At 42.3% G+C, this 25,021-nt stretch overlaps 1 protein-coding gene across 2 annotated transcripts in view; it reads right to left on the bottom strand.

Annotated features, from left to right (window-relative positions):
* Positions 1 to 25,021, bottom strand: part of CPT1B (carnitine palmitoyltransferase 1B) — a 194,398-nt gene that overhangs the window by 42,536 nt on the left and 126,841 nt on the right. For both annotated transcript variants that reach the window (XM_085653785.1, XM_085653784.1), the window contains exons 13-14: positions 12,464 to 12,580; positions 1,455 to 1,619 (exon numbers count right to left, since the gene is read on the bottom strand). In XM_085653785.1, coding sequence (XP_085509911.1) covers positions 1,455 to 1,619; positions 12,464 to 12,580 — 282 coding nt within the window. The remainder of the gene's footprint in view (positions 1 to 1,454; positions 1,620 to 12,463; positions 12,581 to 25,021) is intronic.

Below are 25,021 nucleotides of genomic sequence, written 5' to 3'. Positions count from 1 at the left end.
CAACCATCGACGGCACGGTAGTCTTCGTCGACGAGGTGGGCTTCGGCGCAACAGTCGATGAAGTCTTCTTTGTCCTTACCGTCGACAGAGCGAAGATGAGAGATGACACTTCCTTCGTCGACGAGATGGGTCTGACAGCTACGGAGACCAGCGTCGACGGAGACGAAGCCGACGTCATAATCATTTTTGGCCTCGGAGAGGTAACCGTCGACGTTGATGTAGCGTCGACGATGATAATCGTCGACAAAGGAGCCGTCAACGACGCCGTCGACGACGGCATTTTTACCTGAGGTAAATCTTTGTCAGGAACTCTTTTAGTTGCCAGAGGCTTTCCTGATTTCCTTGGGGGCGTAGCAGGCTTGGATTTTGAAGGTCGAGAAGCCTTCTTTGAAGAAGTAGAAGAAGACTGGCCAGATCCCTTAGCAGGCTGAACTTTCCTCAACACCTTCGCCCCAGGAGAAGATAATTCTTCTTCAGCCATCCTCTTTCTGGAGGATACAGAGGACCCAGAGGCTGCACTTTCTACCTCAGATAAAGGGTTGTACTTGTCCTTAATCTTCTGTAGCCACAGAAGTAGGCGCCCTTCTCTATCCCTGAAGGATTCCTGAGGGAAGGTCCTGCAGATCTTACAATCCCTCAACTCATGGTCCGGATAGAGGCAGTAGATACACTTCCTGTGAGGATCTTCAGAAAAGAGCCGGTGCTTTCCACAGGACTCACAAGGCCTAAAGAGAGACCTTTTAGAAGTTGACATCTTGAAGTAATCAAAAACTAGCAAAAAACTGTAAAGTACTGAGCAGACCTCAGGGAGACTCCCTTCACACGACGTGCGGGAGAAAATCTGAGAGCCTGAGCCTCTGAGGAGAACATTCTGGTGGGTGCTGTCGCCTGATTGGCCGCAGTTTGGACTGGACATAATGACTGTGATAGTCATAGGTGTGGAAGTTTTTACCTTGTAGCTTAGGCTATTTTACTTCCTGGTTTCAGGTTACCAAGGTTTTTGGTTATTATATGCATGATTATTGCTTTTCTATGTACTGTGGGACTCCCACTCCGACGACGGGGAATGATTCAGGCATGTGAATCTATGAAAGACACCCCAAATACTGGAGAACATAATAACTATAAAGATGTACACAGTCATGCATATATGCACTTGCACCTGTTCGCACACAAACATGCACATTAGGAAATGCTGCCCAACAAACCCATGGGATCTTTCAATGCTGTTTCAGCATACACACAAACAAATACACGCGCTCACACAGAAAGTGTTACATTACTTCAATACACAAAAACAAATACACGCTCAAACCCACACAAACAATAACTTGCATCCAATATGTAAATGCTGGCCTATCAAAACACACACAAAGGCACAAGCATGTGCATTGAGTAAGCCACACAAAGATGCACACCTGCACACACAGATACATACACCCTTCACCTCTTACCCGGAAATGTGCTAACTGCAGGGCAATCTGTAAAAAGGCGTCAGGGCTAGTCCGGCACCGTTTGATCAGGCCTTTCCCAAAGTCTTTGAATAAGACAAAGTTGAAATCCACATCATCGGCTATTGACTTGGCCACCTGGTACGAGCTATGCATCACCTCCTGACACTGGGGAAACATCACAAATGTGTAATATTTAAAGGACCGTTCACAAAAAAAGACATTTTGAAATTTGTATTAAATGAGCATTGGACTCCAACTTTCCTTTTATCAGTAAATTCATTTCAGATGGATTAAAATTAAAAAGGGGACCTAGATAAGCATGGTGACGAGGAGGTATTAAAGGAAATCAACATGCATTGTGAATCTGAATGTGGCAATTTATTACCGCAAGACTAGGACAAGAGATGAAGCAATGAAGGAACCAATTTCAGAAATACATGTAGTTATGGATAGAACGCCAAATCGGCTCTTAAGGGCTGATTTAGGGATTGGCAGATGCAGGCCATCTGCTAAATATAGTGGCTTCTCGGTCCCCCAAACTTCCTTTTCTCTTGCTCTATTGACGATTAAGGGGAAGAACAAGGTTTACGACAACCAGGCCTCAGCTGGTCCTGCCAGCAGAAATCTTTGAATGACAGCCCGCAATGGTGGCTGGTGACATTTGAAAGTGGTGCGGCGTAAACGTTTGGGATGACTTTTATGTAGTGAGTGACACAGGCAAGCTAAATGGACAAACGTGGGGTCCAGGCTTGATCCTCCTCCAGAGAAAAACATTAAAAAAATATTAGCAAATGGTGCATTTTAAAGCAAATTAATTTATTGACAAAGACAGGCTTATAACGAAGTGGGAACGTATAGTTTTGAAATATTAAACACATAAAAAACTGCCCAATATCTTACTGCATTAATATGTTCAACAGTTACTGTAATGTGCCAATTGTACAACGCAACAACTTCAGCCTTTTAAAGTGGTGTGCTTGCCCAGTATCTTGAACTTCATGCAGCATCAACTTTGGAAGAAAATTATCTAACCTGGTTTCGGGAAGGACCCACCGCTGCTGATTGCAATCAGTCATACAGAAATATGTGAAGGCAGGTCTTTAAGTGGAATGAGAAATGTGTCGACTCTCTAAATGGGAACACATAAAATACATTTCTGTGATTCCTATAGTGTGCTACCCGACCAGTATTTTGGTTTCTCTCTCAGATGTAATTGCATCCAGGTATATAACACATCTGAACTACACCTAAAACCTGTCAGTACGATTGGCTTTGTCAATGGTTGTTAACTGTTTAGCATAAATGAGGAACAACAAGGATTTGTTATAAATAATTAGCCTTCAAAACGTTTAATTTCTGTCTGATATTTTAATAGTATTGAGGCCTGTGGAAGGAGTTTTGGCCTTCCGTTATGTGTGCTTTATGTTAGATATGTCCTTTTTCTCTGCACATCTCATCCATCTGCAAATCTTCAAACACCTTTCTTTCCTCTTCATCACCCTCTTTTCACTTTCCCGAATGCACTTCCTAGCATCTTCCTCACTTCACCACTTCGAAACAACACTGCACTCACTCACGTTTAAGCAATTTATTTACTTTTGCCCTGTATGTATTTTGCCATCTGCGTATCCCCTTCACACACATTTTCACAAAATTGCAATTACAACTGGAATACATGATTAATGGTCTGTGTGCTCAGCAGAGAGGCCAACCCATTGACAGACACTTTGCTTTGGCTTCAGCATTAGAGCTCTCAATCAAAGCCCCTCATAAACATCTGCACAGCTCAAAGTATGCACGGAAATAAAATACAGAAAAAAACACAACATGATTAAATAGCTAACTCTTGAGGGAGGCAAGATTAAGTAAAACTTGAAATAAGAGAGGAACTAAATAACTGACATGCTTTGCCTTAACCTTTTTAACACTCATTGTTCGTAAATCAATCCATGTTTTTGGTATTAATGTTGGAGTGCGAGACTGCAGTAATGTGGGCTGGAGGGCCATGGTTCGGACAACTATGATAGCTAATGTCAGGGATGTGGAATTCCTATAGCCCGATGCCCGGGACATATTGTTTGGGGTCAATGGCAACAAGTTTCCATGTATATTTTGTCCTTGGGACAAGTAGGCCCAACCCCCTACATCACAAACCCTTTGACTACCAGTTTATAGTCCCACATGATGGATCAGGGAAAGCATTGCCTGCAGTTAAGGTCATATTTGTTTCCATGTTTGAACACTGTTCAAACTTGTATTTATGGTTCATAAATGCAAAACCTTTATTATTAGGGTGAGTGATCTAAGTACATGTAAGCTCAGACTACTTCTAACAGTGGTTAAAGTATAACAAGCATTTGCAATGCAATAGGTCTCGCATTCGCAGGAGTTTGAGCTATTGGCATTGTAAATGACAATTCCTTTTATTTATGTGTTTTGAAAACATTCAAGGGGCGTGTAAACATTCATTTTGTACTTATTGTCCTTGCTAAGGAGAAGCAAGGCTGTCAGTAAAAGAGCCGCAGTTACTGCCAGCTTTGCATCTCGTAAGCAATGACTAAGTGGAAAGTATGTGTTTAAGCATTGCTTTCAGGTTTTTAAAAACACAAATAAAAGGCATTGTCATTTACAATGCTATTAGCTCAAAGTACAGCAAATGCGAGACCTATTGCATTGCAAATGCCTATTGACCATATTCATGTGAAACTGCTATTGTAGAGGCCTTTGGAAAGGGAGGGGAGGTGTGGGCTGAATATGCGGCTCCGGGTTTGTATTGTGCACAGTTCATAAAACAGTTTATAAAGCCGTACTAGAGTACAATTGCTTGTAAGTGTGGAAATTAATCAATAAGGGCAAAATGAAATGTGAAGAAGCCGATTAAATGTGGGTAGTAATAGTGTGTGGGCTATGTTTATTGAGGGATAGCGGCTTAAAACTGCTACAGCGTTTGTTTATTGCTATACGATCTTTTGATCAGCATTAGAAAATGTGAAAGGAGGGCCAACAGAGGGGGGGGTGGGGGGGGTAAATAGAAAGTAAAGGGCGAATAGTTTTATGTGGGAAGGTGCTGCCAGATGGTGCGAAAGATAAGATTTAGAAAGCAGTGTTTGAAGCAGCCGAAAAGGTCTGGAGGGCATGTGGTGAAGCCGACTGTTTATACTTGCGTTGGCGTGTGACTAGCAGCAATTGAGTGGAGGGAGGAGGGGCTGGGCCGAGAAGAGAAAGTGTGCGCGCAAAGGGATACCAAGCATTGGCATTGCCAATAGGTCGCTCCTTTGGAACCTTATAAAGTGTTCAGCCATGCAGCACATTATCCTGGGTGCTACAACATCTACTGTTACTTAACGTGCCCCTGGTGATGTGACAAAGCTAAGTACAACAAGCACAACATAAAGTGGCTGCCTGTGCAGGAGGAAGATGCTTACATCAAGAGCCTTGGCCCACGCACTCTTCAACTCAATCCACCTCACCTCGGTTTCTCACAAGCATGAACCAGTGCTGCAGGTATTCACCTAATGTATTCCAAAGCCTTGTTAACCATTTCCTATTGGGATGTAAATAGACTTTTAAAGACCTGTGAAATGCTCTGGTGAGGCTGAGATAAGACCTGAGACAGTGATCATGGGGCGCACAGCAGTTCATGTGTGTGTGTGGTTTTTTCTCCTGTCCGGGCTGAGACACAAGAGGGATGGGCTGCTAAAGCCTGCTATGTGTATATATCATACTCCCTAAATGGCAGACAGCCAGAGACGGGTGCAGTCAGGGTCATGGAGGAGCAGAGACACAATACAATGGGTTGAAATAATGAACTGCAGGGAGAGGAAAAGGGAATGAGAGGAGGATGGGCAGCGTGGCATGTCAATTACAGCACATTAGCCGTGAACATTTGAAATTGATGAGAGGTATGTGAATCAGCATCAAGTCAAATTAGCACGACACAATCAATAATGTTACACAGTAAATGGGGAATGGTAATGGTGCACTTCTAGGGCGGTGGTGCCGATAATTTTGAATATGCCAAGTGTGTCATCAAGCAAGGTGTCTGGTAGACGCAGTAACATTTGTTTAGGTCCCCTGTGCGTTTGCTTATGAGGGTGGGCAGAGGACTCCTAACACAACTCTGGAGAGCAAAAAATACAAGCATTTGCAATGCAATAGGTGTCGCAGTTATGCGAGTTTGAGCTATTGCCATTGTAAATGGCTATGCCTTTTATTTTGGTTTTGGTTTATAAAACATAAATAAAAGATATTGTCATTTACCATGGCAATAACTTAAACTCGCATAAATGCGAGACCTATTGCATTGCAAATGCTTGTTTAAGACCATGCTGTCGCTTTCAAAACCAGCTGCAGAGACAAGGCTGTTCAGCCCTTTTAACGCTCTTGTCACTGAGTGAAAAGCTGCGCTAAATGGAAAACAGCTGCTATGCTTGCTGTTTGATTGAAAGCGCCTCGCATGGGGGGGTGGGGTGGGGGGTACATGTAGCCAGAAAATAATGCTCCTGTTATCTGTCATTAACAAGTTTACATGTAATAGTGAGGGGTGACACCCCAATAAGTTGAGCGCCTGCTGCAGGCAGGTGCAGGGCAGACTCGGCTTTTCACCCTTATGAATGGATCTCTGACTGCTTCATCATAAATCGCAGCTAAGTTGTTGATTCTCGGCATGTAGGACAGTAGGAGTGAAGTTTATAGTTCTTTGCATGCAAGCATTACAGGCACTCTATTAAATAAATAAAAAGCCAAGGCGAATGCTGCTCGATGCTGTTTGGGAGGTGGGAGGGGAGCCGCGGCGATCGCTGCTCGATGCTGTTAGGGAGGTTGGCGGGGTGTTCTTTTCAGGCTAGCATTTTGGATGTTTCGACAGCGTCAGAGCTCAGATATTTAACATTGTGAAAATGCTGCACTTTTCAGCTAAGACATGGGTGGGAAGGCAGAGATAGGAGAATGGTGGAGGGTCAGTGGAGTGGAGTGAGGGCAGGGAGGGAACCCAACAGCGCTGTAAAGTTGAAGATAGCGGCTCTGAAGCCTGTAGACGTGACATCAAGGTTGAGCTTCGTTTGATCTTGGGCAAATCGGCGAGTTACGTTTCCCCTCAGTTCCTTTATGTGAACAGATTGCGAGCGCTTCGAACCATTGTTAACACTAAGAAAAAGTGCTATGAAACTGTGATTCACCGTAACACTAATTTACACTAAACCACTCATGTGAGATCGCAGAGCACTTTACCTATAAGTAAATGTACAATTGTAACTGGTTAGAAAGGAGTGGAGAGGTGCCACAAGGGCAGAGGTGATACACCTAGTGAGGGGTGACACCCCAATAAGTTGAGCGCCTGCTGCAGGCAGGTGCAGGGCAGACTCGGCTTTTCATCCTTATGAATGGATCTCTGACTGCTTCATCATAAATCGCAGCTAAGTTGTTGATTCTTGGCATGTAGGACAGTAGGAGTGAAGTTTATAGTTCTTTGCATGCAAGCATTACGGGCACTCTATTAAATAAATAAAAAGCCAAGACGAATGCTGCTCGATGCTGTTTGGGAGGTGGGAGGGGTAAATGAAAGGCCACAGTGATTAAACAAAGAAAGTGAAACCAGCCACGCCACAGTGATTAAACAAAGAAAGTGAAACCAGCCACGGCATCGATGCTGGATGATGTGTGGGAGGGGTGCTCTTTGCAGGCAAACATTACCGTCGCTCTATTAAATAAATAAACAAATAAAGGGCCATGGCGATTGCTGCTCATTGCTGTTTAGGAGGTGGGAGGGGAGCCGCGGCGATCGCTGCTCGATGCTGTTAGGGAGGTTGGCGGGGTGTTCTTTTCAGGCTAGCATTACAGGAGCTCTATTAAATAAATAAAAAGCCATGGCGAATGCTGCTCGATGCTATTTGGGAGGTGGGAGGGGTAAATAAAAGGTCACAGTGATTAAACAAAGAAAGTGAAACCAGCCACGGCACATTTCAACAAGCCCGGTGGAGCGTGGCGCGCGCGCTTTGCGGGGGAGCGCATTCCAGGCGGGGGAGCAGACCCTTTGAAGTGCGATGCCAAAGCGGATTGCATGGCGGCACGATGCGCGTGATTGTGCGCGTGCTAGCCATGCAATCTGCTTTTGGGAGCACTTTGAAAAGCCCCCTTACAATAGTCTCGCTTTGCGATCGATTACGCGATAGCAAGGCGAAACCTAAAAATGGGTGCACACGCTTTCATTGTTTAGCAATATGAGGCTATGCATACTGCTCCCAGAATGCTCTCTGATTAGATGCAAATATATGAGACGCTTGAAAGCAAGATTGATTATTCTTTGCTTTCAAGATAAAATGTTCCCAAAAAAAGCAAAAACATTTAGCTAAACTACTGTAACATTTTAGGTAACGTTTTTCTGCAGCATCATTTAGTCAAATGTGTTGATGCATGCTAGTATTTCCCAAAAATATTCATAATGGAAAATCACTGTAACCAGTTTTAATAAGATTATGGGAAACAGAAAAATAAACAAGCATTGGTAAAGCCAATTGGTCTGAAATTGTTGGTCAGTCTTTTGGTTTTATCAATGCGTGACTTGTTTTGGCATGTATTTGTAAAACCTTATTGGTGTGGGTGCTGCTGGGCCCTCATCATTATAACAAACATTGGCAAAAGCAAAAATTGTTTAGGTCTCAAAAAGCACACATTGCCACAGTAGTTCCTGGCACTGAACAAAACGACTGTATGTCAATTATGCTCCTTGTGAAAGAACAGAATGCGGTCATTCACAGTGAAGCTAGCCAACTGACAGAGAGAGACATTTTAATAAACACAACATGTCATGGCTAACGTCAGACCTAATTATGTCCTTGCATTAAGTGCAGATATACGACTTTCCTGAATTCACAAGACTTTACAGAAGTAGGCCAAGAAATAGTACTCCTAGAAAATATTTGTGAACTGCATTTTAGCATGAGCAAATATGCATGTGTAGATCTGCTCATGCGAAAATCCGAGCGTTTGCAAGTTTACTTCCCCTCCAACCACTTTTTTCCCAACCCAGGAAGAAGTTTTATGTATGCCATTGTCAGGAAGGAGTAAATATCCAACCTTTCTCAATATGGGAAAAGATTAGAGAAGAGTTGGTGAAAACCCTTAAAACATGCAAGTTAGTAGGTTTGCACAGACTCAAAAGTGCATTCCAAACCTGAAACTGTTGCTTAACTTCAGCGCCAGTATGTAGATCTGCGGAAACGTGGCAACATAATGGAATTGCTAGTATTTATACCCTGCTATGGAAGGAGCCCTGGCATATTCAGAGAGGCTATTTCGGAGTTCTTATATAAGGGTATTGCTGCCATAATTTGTCACCGCATTACATGGCACAAAAGGGACAAGTGGATTATGTTACAGAACAAATAGATTTATGAAGTAGCCTGCCCCATGGACAAGTAGATATTTTATTAAATTCCACACCCCTGTAATGTCCACCTTTATCTTGTAAATCAAATAAAAAAACTACACATAATGTTTTTCTTTTCAGAGTATTATTTCATCAAACCTTGGGAACATACAATCGTGCCATTAATACCATGTTACTGTTAAAGTCTGCATTGCATGCTCTCGGTCTAGAGACTAAGCAGCATGGTCATGCACCTGCAGGGATGTAGTACTTGCAGTGAGGCATGCAACTGATTTAAAGACACTCTGCCGGCAGACCGCATTAGAACTGCAATGCATTTATATCAAATGAGCAAACATATCTCAGCTGGACTGGAGAGACTTTAAGGTGCACAGCATGTACTTCTCTGCAGGACTCTGTACTGAGGGCCAGTTTTAACGTCATACAGAAGATAACTGTCTACTGTAAGCACATTTACCTCGCTTTGCCCTGGACTCGATTATTTGCATCAACTTCACAAGGGAACAAGAACCCTGGCCCTTTTGGATCGATTTCACAGGGAAACAAATGCAGCAGCTCCACTTATAACAGGACCAGCATCAGTGGTGTGCAGCCAGGGCATGGGGTGTCACAGTGGGGGAGGTTAGGGTGGTGAGGGGTCTCAGAACAATATACATAACAGAGGATTAGCATTCTAACACTTACCATTACCAGATCATACATGCTTGCATCCACTCCTACGTGTCACGAATGGGAAATATTGGGATCTATGCCTGTGAATGATGGATGACTGCTTTCACACAGGGACTGAGACTTTAACGCCTGCAACTATGATGCTGAAAGCATCACTGGCCTACAGTGGATACTACCACAGAATACAATCGCAATGATTCATTATGAAGGGCTTCAGAACAGTAAGCCCTTTGTTGTGCATCACAGTGCAGAAAGTTGATTGACTGCCTGGCTTCCGTCTCCTGCTTCAAAGCGAGGCAGGGCAGGCAGCCTGGGACACACAGCCCATAGTTAAATACATTAATTTGTTTAGAGATACAATCATATCTCTAAATAAATCAATCTATTTAATATTTGTACAGGAAGGTGAAAGAATATCACGGAGGCGCCGCCTCAGAGCCCTTATGGAGAATTTGCCCCTGGCATCCCGTCAGTCAAAGGGCTATCGGTCAATGTATTTCAGAATATTCGCCCTATTTAGGGTGCTCGTTCCAACACACAGTTTTTCTAATTGATACTGTCAGGGGAAAGAGGACAGTCCTAAACAAGGAACAAGAGAAAAAGCCACAAGCTGGAGAAAACACCCAGAGCATCACAACCATTATTTTTTTCACTAACAATCTCTTGCTTTTTGAGCTTATTACGAAACACAAACAATTTGCCGCCACGCACATTAAACATGATTCCCCTCAGCAAAGATTCAGTGCCTTGATTGGAGCTCCTACAGCTCTACTGAAGACACAGAGGGCATGACCTTTGCAGCTGGTATCTCTAAGTATGGCAGATGTCCTCCACCAGGGGAGCAGAGGCAAATCTGGTAGCCCAGTATGCCACCCGCCAAACTCAGAATCAATCCCTTAGTACAGAGTTCTTCAAAGTTAGTCCTGGAGGGCCGGATCCATACAAGATTTTAAGATCACTACATTTATCTAAATAGGGATATGCTAAAAATCTGGCATGGATCTGGCCCTTCACGACTGTCTTTGGAGAACTCTGCCTTAGTGCATTCCAAAATGCACACTTTGCATTTAAAATTGCAGCTGCATAGTGGTGCCTTTGAAATAGGGAAACAAACTTAGAGCATCTGAATGTAGTATGTCAGCTTCCAAAGAAAAAACATTTTTTGACTTGTTGTTTATCTGAAGAGATCAGGCAAACAGTAGTTTGAGAAATTACAATCAGAACTGTTTGAGAAATGCCCTGCAGGGAATTTTGCGTGAGGTACTAATGAGTTCCTGTGTGGAAAAGAAATCTTGTATACCTATTTCTTTACCGTCGATGTCCCTTTACACCTGTATATCACAAAGTGTACTGATATATTTTATAAAGAAATCATTTCATCTTCTTGCTAATCTGAAGAGGCCGTTAGCCTCAGTACGCATGTTAAGTTTCATGGTTCTAGGAGGCCTGGAAGATGTTTTATTTGAGGTAGTACATTGCACATTTCTTTTGCTTCTAGTAGTTATATGTAGTCTTGCTTTTAATACTAGCAACCAGGAGGATTTTAAAACAAATTATGAAGCCATCAATGTGTTGATGCAGTGTATCTCTGCTTAAAGAACATCTCAAATGTAAAAAATTACAAAATTTCAAATTGTTAAGTTTGAAGGAATTTTTGCATGGCCTTGACTGCTGGTATCAAGGTGCTGTTTATGCTGTTTTTAATTGTTTTCGACTAAGTTTTGTTCAATCCAATTGATGACTGTAAGTTCAGGGTCATTAGAAGAGAAGCCAGAAAACGCTTAGTCAGCATTTTTGCATAGTGGTGTGTTGACTTTCAAATCGTTTCTAAAGTGTACATACTTGATTTGAATTTGCTAGGTAGACAGTTCAGGGAGGCTCGTGCTTTAAGAGATGATCATGTTTCGTCAGAGCAAAGATGATTCTCTGTTTTATTATTCTACAGCTTGTAGCTCGGGGATGAGCTTCTAGGGAGCACCAAATTTGTTGATCCTATCGCCTAAATCTTGAGTGGGAAATAAGGGATTCAAATAGAAGTAGCACACCGTTTGCGTACCTTACTTCTGTTTTCCTTTTCACCCATATTTAACATAAGAGTAAGAATAAACCCCACTCAACTCCTAATTCGTGCTGATGTAAACACAGATCCTAAATTGTGCCCCAAGTGCTTAGAACATCCATCAACAGCCTAAGGAACTTTAACTACGATGTTTTACAATTGTGGAATGTGGATTGATAACATATAAAAGTATCACTAATTATAAAATATGGGAGGAGGGGCTAGTCTTCAAGGGTATATATAGTGACCAGGGAAATCTGGGGTGAACAAGGCACTAAGTGGTGCTGAGGAGATCCCAGTTAACTTTCATGAATTGCTGAAACACCATACACCCTGCTTATTTTTAGGTGGCCACTTCCTCCCTCACAATAATGTGCCTAATCTCATGGGCTGAATTTTAGCCTGGCTCGTTTCTCTGTCCCTGTCGATGGAGGTCTCTAAGAATTAGAACGGGTGCCTTCGGGGATGTCCCCTCTTTCAATAAAGAGACCAACTCACTATAGAGACACTCAAATAACAAAAATCATAAATAAAGAACTGTTGCCTGCCCAGTCAGGAGTTCCTACATAATAAATCCATATTAAATCGTAGAACGGGCTAAGTGCCATCTAGAGACATCCTCAAAGACCTGAAGTTTCCGGTTTTGTACCTGAGTAGGAGAGATTCAGCCATTCACACTTCAGTGGTCAATGGATACTTCTTGAGTTGGGACATAATAACACACATTAGTCAAGCACTAAGGGGCACTTACATTTGTGGTGCACTCTAAATAAATAATCATTATAATTATTAGTGCCAAATTTGTCCTAAGGCATATCCTGACAGCCCAGCACACATCCTCTTAACTCTCTCAAATTCTTCCCTTCATTGTCTGTACTGTTCCCTGTTTACCTTCTGTGGAATGTCCCACTGGAGTCTCTGTGGAGCTGGCAGTGACGGGTTCACATCCCCACAACAGTGACCATCTGTAGTGTATCCCAGCTGAAAGGAGTCAACCGACAGCATGAACTGGAAGGGAAAAGAGAGTTGATGTAAGAGAGGAGTATTGTTAAGCAGCAAGGCTCGGAGATGAGGCATAAGAGCCGTTTCAACATTTTAATTCATAGTTCGGATAAGCTAGCATTCCAAGCCCAGGTTATGAAAGCAGATGAGAAGAATGTTTTAATACCAGCTTCATATTCCACTAAGCAGGAAATCACAGAAAGCATGCTCAATCCTATCCAGGGGTGCTTGTTTGTGTTTCTCACCCCCTAAAAATGTACATTTGAAAAGGAGAAAACAATTCATTTTACAGCAACATTTTAAAATGTTATCTAAAAACGTAGGCTTTTTGCCAAGAACTCTGAAAAGGACCTTCTGAAATATTGAATTAGACATAATTCACAAAGACTTAACTCACTTGCAACAAAAGATTTCCACCTCCATCTCATTGAATTGTCTGACAATCACAATTTTCCTCTCACCTACAAACACCACTTACTCCTAATTCATTTACTACCATCGAAACTCAATACTAATTTTCTAGAGTCGATCTCCGATTCGTTTCCCATTAAATCAGTGCTGTGTTCAAATAATATCGCAGAGATTTTAAAATTAAGTCAGGGAATCTATAATGCAATTCCTTTGTATCACTCAAGACCCCGCTTTAATTACACAATTTGTATCAGCACTCTCCCTAAGGGAAGGTATGGACCATTTTATTGGTGGTCCAATAGTCTCCCTAATAATACAGGCTTGTCTGATCATTGCTCTAACCCCTTCCGTTTTCCCATAATGTCTTTTTCTTCGTTGTCCAACATATACACCAAGATTCTAGAATGCCCCGCAGAAATAGAAACAACCACTTCTCTCAGGAACATTATCTCTACCAGGCTAAGTCGACTTGACTAATTGCAGATATCGACTGCCTGCAAAATACTACTAAAATGTCACCAGTGCAGTTGCTGATGCCCTAGTGTTCCTTCTAATGTAGCAGCAATGCAAGAAACTGAGCCAACCTTGGCTCTCAATGAGAAAAGAGACCCACAGCTTAGAAAATGCCTGGCATGTTTCTAAATTCCTCACAAACTAAAAGCGTTGAGGTAAAGTAACAAACAATTAATCAGTTCCGCTAAAGCCATGTTTTTACAAGAAACACATTGACTCATACTCCAACCCTCCTAAATCTCTTTTTCCATTCATTAACTCTACTAATACTCCCATTGTTAATGCTTTGGCAGCTGTCAATGTGACAAATTTCTCTCCTTCTCCACAAACCAAATTATATATCTCATAGACCTAGTCCCCCCTTCCCCATCTTGAGCTCAAACAGAACACCATTCCAAAAAAGCAACATATGGAGCACTTTTGTTCTTATCTACACAAAGGGCCTTTCCTTGATCCTCAAACGACCGAAACCTATGAACTTTTATTTGGACATGCTTTCTGTAAACATCATTAAAGCAAATGTCCTATTTGTAACAGCATAGCTCCATCTGTTTAAGGTTTGTCTCACTCAGAGAATCTTTTAGAAATTGGCACAATCATCCTAGCAACCTTCCTTAGAAAAAAACATTCAGAAATGTGTTTCCTAATAAATTAAATGTAAACATTTGTTTGTGAAATATGTATAACTTTCATGAAAAATAAGCAAAAATATATGACTTACATGAAATGTAATTAGCCTTTATCTTGTATGACATTAAACACAAGGGCATACCTTACTTCCAAAGGTTACACAAGATACAGATATGAGAATGGTTGCAGCGGGAAATGTTTCTCAACTTTGGTTTTACAGGTCCCAAGAGACATTTTCTGCTCATAACAGTCATCTGTGCGGGGCATGGCTTACGTGCCATTCAAGATGATTGCATCCCCTTGAGCGATGGCATTTTGCGGAGCTAATTTACGTCACAGAGGCCACTTTGATGAGGTGGACTGCCATTCCAGGCATGCCTAGGAGCTCCTTTTCCATTCTGTAACCTGGAGGCCCAGTGACTTACTCTTTCAGTGCATCTTTTGAGTCCCAGAGCTGTGGAAGCGATTTTCAGTTAAGAGCGGGCAACCGCCATTTGATGAGCGCATCACACGCTTTTCGGGTATTTCTTTTTCCCCTCATATTGGCAGCTTTCATGAATTGGCCACATATTGAGTCTCTTCAGGGCAATCCTCTAAGCCCTGTTTCAAGTACCTGATGTGACCCAGGGCTCAGGTGGTTACTCCTGATATCAGCCCGGTCGAATCCATTTTGTGAGCGGGTCCCCAGCCTCTTATTTGTTTTGGTGCTCCGTATATATTGGCTCTTTTAGATAACTCTAAGCCCTGTTTAAGGTGCCTGCTATGACCCAGGCCAGAGGTGGTGTTGTGGAAATAATGCGGGTGGCCGCTATTGTACCAGTACGCTGCCCACTCCTCATTTTGTGTCATTTCTCCTTCCAGTTAATTGAAGGAATGACCAGCATATCTACTTATGGCATGTTCTTACCTCTTTTGTATGGTGCACATACTATAGAGGTTTTGATGGGCTGGGATTTTTCATAGTGCGTTCCTAGCAAACGATGGTGTGAAGCCTTTTTATCATATATTTTCCTCGTTCAGCAGGACACTTTACAACTGTGCCATTACCACTGTTTACTTTTGGAGGTACCTGGCATACATTTTGTATCTCCCTACTACACTTCAGTTATTTTTTTATATGGGCAGAACTAAATTCATTAAACTATTCCTCATTGTACTGCACGCTACGCAAAGATGGCTTGTGACCTCCTTGTATCTGCTAAAGCCACCTCATCTAGCACAAAGCGTAAAATGGTGATAAATGATCCCCTATCACCTATTCTGTGATCTTATAATCCAGTTCTAGACACCATCCATGATGAGGTGAGCGGCGTAAAACCGTTATGTGTCCCACCAATGAAAACGTCAGGAAATTGAAGACCGCTGGATTGTTATGGAGGGTAAAATGATCAAAATGAAACACGGTGTTAGTTCTCTGTAAAATGTGGCTACTAAGTTACCTTTCCTTGAGCAGGAAATTCAAAAACTCAAACTACATATAGAAGATGTTGAAAACAGGAATCTTCCCAATAATCTGCGCCTGAATGGTCTGTCAGAGGCTCTTGAGGGTCCTGATTTACTTCAGTTCTTGAAGAAATTTCTCCCAGAACTTCTTGGACTTTCTACAACTCCTCCCCTTTTTAATATCCAATGGACTCATCGTTTTGGCCAACTGCAATCTTAATCTTAATCTTCTAAACCCTGAGGAATCATCATGCTATTTCTTCAATTTACAGACCTCCTACGAGTCTTGAACGCTGCCAAGGAAAAACGATATCTTGTTTGGTCTGGCCACAATATATTTATTTCTCAAGACATCTCCAATGCGACAAAAGCCAGATAAAAGGAGGCTCTTGCTTTGCGACTTCAACTAATACAGATGTTTCTGCTGTCCAAAACTCTTAAGAATTTGTATTTGCACTTGTTCTCTTTCCATTTCTTATCTTTTTAATATTTGGCTTTCCTTTATAACTCATTTACTCTCTCTCTCTGCAGTATTTCTTGTTATGGTGTCGACATGACAAACATTCATTTTCATTATTTCTCTTTTCAGATCTGGACTTTTATCCTTGATCTGTCTTCTTCTATTTTCTGATATCTCCCTTCTTCTTTATGTTATGTTCTTACTTTCACATCTATTTTGTGAGTGCTCATATGGCACTGAGCATCATAACATCAACTTATTCATAACCAATATTATCTTTAATATATGGTGTCATTTTGTCTCCCTTTTTAGGTCTCGCTGAGCCCCAGCCCATGCGCTGGCTCGGAGAGACATTTTGTATTTGTGATTTTTAAAGTGCTGCCTGTGGCCTAAAGCTTGAGTGCACGCGAGCGTGCACGCACGCAGCCGCCAATCACTGCTGCGCGCGCACCACTCGCGTGCTTGCCACACAGCGTGTCCCTTCCTAGCTATCACGATCTCTTTTGCTTTGATCGCGATCGCTATTATTTTCGCTTTCACGGCCGCGCGGCCGTTACTTTTACGGCTGCGCGGCCAATGCTTGTTATATTTCCAGTGCTTCCTTTAGCACATGGCTCTACTGGACGAAGATAATCATGTCTTAAATGACACTGAAATAGAAAAGGGCCTCCTCCTCCCGTGATTTACCTCAGATGCAAGATTATCTGAACTCAAAGGCCTGCTTTCCTGGGGTCTCCGGTTACCATCGGTCACCGGCTCTGCTAACCACACAGACGATTTGATGAAAGTGGTGCGATTAGAAGAATGCTTCTTAGCAAACAGGATATAGGTAATTAGCACAGACTGAGCTCATTAACTGCATGCAAATGAGCCGTCTGCTCACTTCACCCTACAAACTGTTCCTTAAATAGCCTTCCAGGCACGCTATAGCTATTACGCGCTATTCTTGGGCTTGTTTACTGTATAAGATGTCGTCAGACGAGGCACCAGGTGCATCTTTTGTATCCACGGCCTCGTTTGCCTCCTTTACGGACTGGGCGACCGAGCAAAGATTGAAAAGACAGAAAACGTATCGGATTCGGAACTGTTAACGCCACGCTCAGCTCCAAGTAGGATGCTAGAAAAAAATATAGCAGCGTGCCATTAAAATGCCCATGTAACAAAACCGTACAATGCACAACAAAACTCAATAAAACCTGTAGCATTTCCAGATCTCTCAACTGGAAACGACTAATCTCTCAACCTGCAAAGAGGCACAGGCCGGGCAGGGAGGCATGTTTGTTTTCAGATATTCTAAATTGGGTAACAGTGCTGCTGCTCCTTTTTTTGACCTTGAAATGCTGTCTCCTATCAGCACCTTTGCCATTCCTTCTCTGTATGCTCTACTGCCAAGGGTAGAATAAGTAATTCATTCTTTCACACATTCGAGAAACTCTCTCACTCATTTGTAAAGTGCACCGGTGCTCTCTACTAAAGACGTTCTTGCCTTTTAACAGTTCTCTCAGACACCCTGCACTCTCTTTCCTCTAGCAGTCCAAAATCCCGAAATCCCAGAGCAAAACCGCTAGAGGTCTGCAACCCGCATCCTTTTATGTGCCTCACCCTTACGCTCGATTAGAGAAGATATCCTGGGATGAAGTCCTGCCCTCTGGCAGTCATGCCCAGTCCTAATTAAGCTATGGCAGTGCCTGGGCATGGCATTCAGCATCCTAAGAGGCAACACTACTCGTACACTGACACCTCTCTCCTCCCAGAAGTCACAGCACCTTGAGAATGTAAGGAGTGTGCCAACCAGTCCCAACTCTAAATGCCCATCATCTCGCTTCTCAGGCTAGGAGCAACACACATAAATGCATCGATTACGGAGAGGCAGCCAATGTTAGTCTGAAAAAACATGCCATGGGTGAAGGCATCTCATTCTTCAAAGGGATTCTCCATGGCCTAGTATACCTCATACACTACCTTAATTTTTTTATTCTCTATTTGGCACATATTCTGTTTCCTGAACCATGGAGCGACACTAAGGCAGTCTGGTTCCTTTTTAAGTCTCGCCTGACCCAGCGCATGCGCTGATCTGGCGAGACTTTTAGCGAGGGCTTAAAAAAATGCTACCATGGCCGGCCTAGAGCTTGAGTGCATGTGCGAGGGCGCGTGCCGCGCTTGATCGCGATCACTTTCACTTTCGCGGCCGCACAGCCGCTTTGATGTTCTCCATGAGCCAATGCTTGTTCTTTGGGTTATTATATTGATTTTATTTGCCCTACGTTCGTCGCTTGAAATGGTCAGTTCACCTCTGTTTTAACCTCCACATCCTCTTCTAATGCGTTAATATTTCAAATTTCAAATTTTAACACGTTCTTTGAGTTTCAATTTCGAAAGCTAGCAGAGATTGCATTCTAAAAGTATTTGTGTACAGTAAAAAAACAAAATTCAGCTCTTCAATGTATTTTATGGAGTTGTCAAATTGCTTCCTGTCCTCAGGACGCCATTTCCGGTTCTGGGGATTCCTTAAAAACAATTATCAGGAGTGTCGGAGGAATAACACGAAAACCACAAGTTTCAGAATGTAGACGTTTGTTGCATACAACATTGCCAGTATTCTCAGGTTCATGAGTGGCAGCTCACCTAGTTCGATTGTTCTTTGGCATTACACTACAGGTCCCAGACTACAGGTCCCAGAATGCAAAGTGAGGAAGCCTTGACTCGCTGACCTACTCGCACATAAAAATTGTAAACTCCAAATTGTGTGTCTTGTTGAAAACATATTTATGCAGCAGACCCAGCCAGACTCTCTCAATGCTGTAGTCACAGGCTTGTTTGTTCTCTTTTTCAGCTGTTCAGGTTTGTGCACAGTGCGTGCAACGAGTGTCCTTTCACTTTCAACCTAGTATTTTATTGTGTACCATAGTTTTAATGTGCAGCAGGCTGGAATAATGGAGCCAGTCTCACTCCCTCGCTTTAGAACATACAGTGTGGGGTCACGCCTTTAACCCCACCAGCACCCTTTTATTGCATAGTGATATATTTTAATATTCTTCACTTACCGCAGGTCATTCATATATTATGCGTTTGTATGCCCCCAAACAAATAAGCAAATGTCCACTATTGTATTCACATTTGACCAAAAGTAAAAAATATGACAGCTGATACGAGAGCTCCTAGCTGGCATCTGTTCATAATTTCAACAGCATGCATGATTATCACACATTTGTATCCAAAAATATTGTCTACAATATTATATCAGGGGGCAGGTAAAATCTACCTACTGATATCTCTATACTAAAATAATTGCATATCCCACCCTCAACCCCATGTATTGCCTCAGCCAGTAGGTTTCGCCTATATGAAATCTATTAGCGCTGGCAAAATTTTGTTTGCATTGTTGCACAGCAGTTCAGCTGCTGTGGAACATGAATTGAAGTAAATAAATAACACTATGAGACAGTCAAAGCAGGACGCGTCGTAGCACTTTAAAAAAAACTTTGAGCCATGTTGCACAGCAGGTCAACTCCTGTCTGCCATGTCCACCAGGCACTAACATGCAGTAGAAATAACAGACTTTACTGACTGCACTAATTCTGTGCAGCATTCTGTCTTCTTATATTTCTTGTGTACATGTACCGTGGTGTATGTTCTCCATACAGTTGTGACTATTTGCGTCCCTTTATCTCGCTGGCTATGTTCACGTAAACAGATGTGCATTCACACAAAAAAGACATACTACCTCATACTTAGACAACAGCTACATACGAAACTGATACATTTAATAAAGAAATCTGGTTATTAAATTTTCTTTTAGTTGAAGGAAACATTAACCAGTGCATTACTTGGATTTAGCCTTCACATATAATAGCTCACATTCAGTATTCTAAATAGAGAAGACCATCTACCATTCCTGGCAAAAAATATATTTATAGGACAAACAATTGGAAAAGCAATCAGCACTATCCATATAAAGTATTAAGGTGTGGTGTAACCTACAACAAAACCACAACCCTTTGCGGTTCCTTAGTAAGTGAGAAAACATTAATTAAAAATTAAAATTAATTTTAAAAAACATGTTGCAGTACTGCTGCTATGTAACATGTTTTTTATTTAATTCATTTTTGGGGCGCTTTTATATAGTACCAATATCACCTGAAGGTACAGGAGCGCTTTATATTACCACCATTTACTTCATACAAGCACACACGTAACTAATTGCCTCCGCAGTTAAACCTGCTTTTCACAATTTTATTTTAGGGTCAGTTTTATATAGCGCCATCATCACCCAAAAGTACAAAAACAAGTCATAACACTTGTTTTTTGTACTTTCTGAAAAAAACAACTCATAACACTTTTACAGAGTTTCTTTACCTCTCCAACTAGAGTTTCTGCCCTCCAAACTAAAACTTACAAAAAATATTCTTAATTACATAGGCAAAATCTATTGCATTTACCAATGCTTGTTATGCTAGCTCTTTCTTCGTCCCTTACACTCCTCCCTGTTTCCTGTGTGTCTCGCACTTTTTTCTACCACCCAAAACCACATCTCTCCCACCCTTTCTGGGTCCTCCTTGTCCAGCCCCAACTGCATGCCATGTCCTCCTCGTTACCCAAATCAATACTTTCCTCCTGGCGGCTTCACATTAGTGCCCCCGCACTACGTTTTTTTTTTTAATGTTGTCTAGAAAGAGAAGACTGTTTATATTGAAGAATCTCCTCCCTTCAATGCACTTTAATTTTAGTTCTTATGTCAGATTTGCTAAGGTAGCCTTCATTGTACTCCTTTGTTTTATGGGCCTCAAATTCCAACAAGCATTGGCATAGCCAATAGGTCTCGCTTTTGGGACCTTATAAGTATTTAGGTATGCAGCACAATATCCTTAGTGCAACAACACCAACTGTTGCATGGCTAAACACTTATAAGGTCCCAAAGGCGAGACCTATTGGCTATGCCAATGCTTGTTGTTTTTGCAGCTTGTCACCCATGCTCCTATACCCTTATCCTTGCATATCCGATATGTTTAACGTTGTCTCGTGAAACATCTGTGGACTTGGGCATCTGGTTAAAAGACAAAAGGTACTTTCTCATTTGTATAAGCTTTCCTCCCAAATTGCCTTTTTACAGGAAACTAATTTTAATGATGTAGAATTGGTTAAAATGAAACTACAATGGGTTGGCAAGCTTGTTTTCCCCCAGCTACTGACCGTAAAGGTGGTGTTGCTATTCTCTGCCATAAAGCTTTGAAAGTACAAGTTATATCTACTGAATGTGATACTGATGGTTGATGGGTATTGGTTGATGCCATTATTTCTATTTTAAACAAACTTTATTGTCTTTTGCATATCATTCTGCAATTCTGCTGATTGCGGTACAAGGAAGTGCATAACATTTTCATTTTCAGGATATCACATTATATATTATACATGCTCCTGCCTGTATGAGTCCGAGTTCCATCTGTCTCATCTTTCGTCCGGTAAGGAGTCTTCTATGCAGCTCTCAGTGGTTGATGCCATTATTCATAATAAACACATTTCTTTATTTAGTGTCTATGGACCAGTCAAACCTAACCCTGATGTTTGGCATAATATTAAAGTAGAACTTGCTAATATTGGTCATTCCACCATCATTAAAGAAGGTGATTTTATCAATAATTGGATCCATTTACAGATCGGAAATCTAAATGAAAATTTAACCCAGACAAATCCCATAAGGCATTCCAATCAGCCAAACATCTCAACCAATATTTGCTGTTTGGAAAACTTGCAATCCTGATAAGTTTGAATTTAATTTTTCCACTAACGTACATCATGCAATGTCCAGAATTGATGATATTTTAGCCCTTACTCCCTTCTATAAAATCAACTGAAATCAGATCCATTGTTATCCCAGATCATGCACCAGCAATGTCCTCCTTTGATCTCTTCATACTGACTCCCAAACTGGCAGATTAAGATTTAATAACTCCCTATTATTTGATACCCAATTTATAACTGTAGCTACTGCATTTATTTGATCATTCTTTCAAACTAACCAATTGAGTGATACAGCCATTCCTAATAATTGGGATGCTTCCAAAGCCTCATTAAAGCTTTTACTATAGCTTATTCTGCAAAGAAGGAAAAAAAAGTAAAACTCTGAATATCTCACCTTACTTCAACAAATTAAAAACTTGAACATACTTATTTTACATCCAAATCTTTCTTGATTTTACATGAATTGATCAAAGCCAAATCTAATTTCAATAAACTTGCTACCGTTGATGCTTGTGACATCCTGCTTAAAGTTGAATCTAAATTTTATGGAGGTCAGAATAAAGCTGGTAAAATGCGAGCGAACTATTTAAAAATAAATACAGAGCGTAAACAAATAAGCTCCATTCTTAATTAATCCAATAATACTATACTACCCCATCAGAACCTAATATACAACAGTTTTTAATGGTTTAAATAAGCCTCCCTCCTATTCACAGATATTTGAGGAATTAGAGGCTGACATTACGCTCCAAGAGATTTTGGGCACAATGAATCCCTGAAAAGACAAGGCTTCTGGTCCTGATGGCTTCTCCATGGAACTAATTTCCTCCCTTTCTGCATTTTTTGCCCCCAAATTATTAAAGCTTTTTAACTAATTATTTTGAGTTCAAAAGCTAGTGGCTCCTTTTAAGAAGCCTTAATTATTATTATCATCCTCTAACCAGATAAAGACCCTACCCGTTGCACAAATTATCGGCCCATTTCATTGATCAATTATGACTGCAAAAGATTTGCGAAGATCCTAGCATTCCGGCTAGAAACTGTTAAACTCCTTCTTGTCAAAGCTAATAAATTTGAGTTGATTAAGGGCTGATTTGCTGCAGATATTGCCAGGATGCATTCTTACATTCTTACGCTGGCTGTAAAAAGCAATATTCCTCTTGCGGCCCTATCCCTAATGCTGAAAAAGCTTTTGACCACATTAATTAGCCGTTTATGTTCACTACTCTTCACTGGTTTGGGTTTGGCCCAAAATTGATCTCACTTATAAAATGATTATATTCTAACCCTCATGGATGTTTTTGTCTATGGTTATTTTTCTTCTTATTTTCCTTTACATAGAGATACCAGAGAAAGTTGCCCAATGTCCCCTTTTTAATTTTATTTCCCGCCAGCACTGCGGGAATTCCCACGGCGGGAATTCTTTTTAATTTTATTTCCTAAATGTAACCAGTAACAAGAAGATGTAAGGGGAGAGGATGTAGCCTTACAGCAAGAGCGACCAACCTCAAAACTGGGGAACCAGGTTCGAGTCTTGGCTGGGACTCTCAACATCCTGTGATTGTGGGAAAATCACTTAATCTCCCTGTGCCTAACAAAAATGAATGTGTCCATCTGTAACGAAACTGGTGCTCATGTAAACCTGATATCTTCGGGTCAAGTACGCGCTATATAACAATCTAAAAAAAAGAAAAGTAACCTTACACTGCAAGTGTATGAGTGAGTGCATTAGACTCACCGTAGGTCTGTCAGTGGGTGTGTGAGTTCCTGAGTGGGTCTTTGGTGTGTGAGTGTCTGAGTGGGAGCCTGAGAGGGTGCATGACTGTCTGAGTGCATCTGTGAGTGAGTGTCAGAGTGTCTGAATGGGTTTGCGAGTGCCTCCATAAGTATGTGAGTCAGTCTGTGAATGAGTGCATGAGTGTCTGAGTGGGTGTGTGAGTCTCTGAGTGAGTCTGTGAGTGGGTATGTGTATCTGTGAGTAGGACTCTGAGTGAGAACTTGAGTGTCTGAGTGGGTCTGTGTGTGGGTGAGTCGCTGAGTGGGTTTGTGAGTGGGTGTACAAGTGTCTCATTGGGTCTGTAAGTGGGATCATGAGTCTCTGAGTGGGAGTTCTGTTTTGCCTTTTCTGCTTGTTTTTGTCCTCTGTTTTGCCTTTTCTGCTCATTTTTCTGCCTCTGTTTTGCCATCTTCTAAACTGTTTTGCCTTTCCTGCTCATTTTTCTTCCCTCTGTTTTTCCCTCTTCTGCTGTTTCATGCTCTCTTTCTGCCTTCTATCTTGTGTCTTCTGCAACAGAGAGGGTGGACTCATTTCAGCCCCGGGGACCCAATCCCCCTGGGCCAGGCAAAATGTTATTGGGGGAGGGGGGCTGCACAGCCGCACTCCCTGGGCCGATTTTGGCTCCGGGGATCCAATCTCCCAGAGTATAGCCTTAACTGAATAGGGGAGGGGGGCTGGCCTGCCCTCCTTCCAGGGTCAATTTTAGCCGCGGGATCCAAAACCCCAGGCCCTGGCCATGTGTCCCTGGGTGCCCTGGTCCCACCTAGGGCACCCAGTATGCAGGATGGGGTCCTCGGGGGGAACCTCAAGGCCCCTGCTCGCCCAGCCAGCTCTCAGCCTCATGCAGGAGCCAGCAGTGCTCTTGAACGCAGGTAGTTGCTGGAAATGCAGCTCCCTGTGTGCAGGTGCAATATTTCATCTCTTTGTGGACAGGAAAAGAGATGAAACCTCCACTTCCTGCAAGCTGGATCACTTTGACAGCTCCTGCCAAGCAAACGTACACAGCTATGTGAGCACCTGGGACATAGCAGGAGCCAGCCCTGAGGGGTGACAGTCCCCAAGGCCATTAATGGTTCCAGAAGGGGGGCTGTTCAATCCCCCTCCTTCTGTTCTCAAGGGCTGGCACCGGGAAGGTGGTGTTCCCCATGCTGTATATGGCCCGTGAGGGGAGCCGCACAGCCCCCTTCCCATATATATTTTTATACCTGGCCCCGGGTGGTGGTGGTCCCCGGGCATGTGGAGTCCAGGAGACCCCGCTAATTAATGCAGCAAGGCCCCGGGGAGGTGGCTGTCCCAGGGGCTCAAAAGATCTCATGGAGAGGGGTCGGAGTGGCCCCCCTCCATTTTGTAAATAATGTCCCAGGGAGGTGGTGGTTCCCGGGATTAAAGAGCCTCAGGAGTGGGGCCCCTTGTGCCCGCACCTTTTTCTTTTAATGCCCGCATACCCCTGGGACCTGACCCACCTGGGGTCTAT

This window comes from Triturus cristatus, chromosome 4_1, assembly GCF_964204655.1.
Source record: "Triturus cristatus chromosome 4_1, aTriCri1.1, whole genome shotgun sequence".
In the NCBI taxonomy this organism is placed as follows: domain Eukaryota; kingdom Metazoa; phylum Chordata; class Amphibia; order Caudata; family Salamandridae; genus Triturus; species Triturus cristatus.
This window is presented reverse-complemented; position numbering and strand designations above follow the sequence as displayed.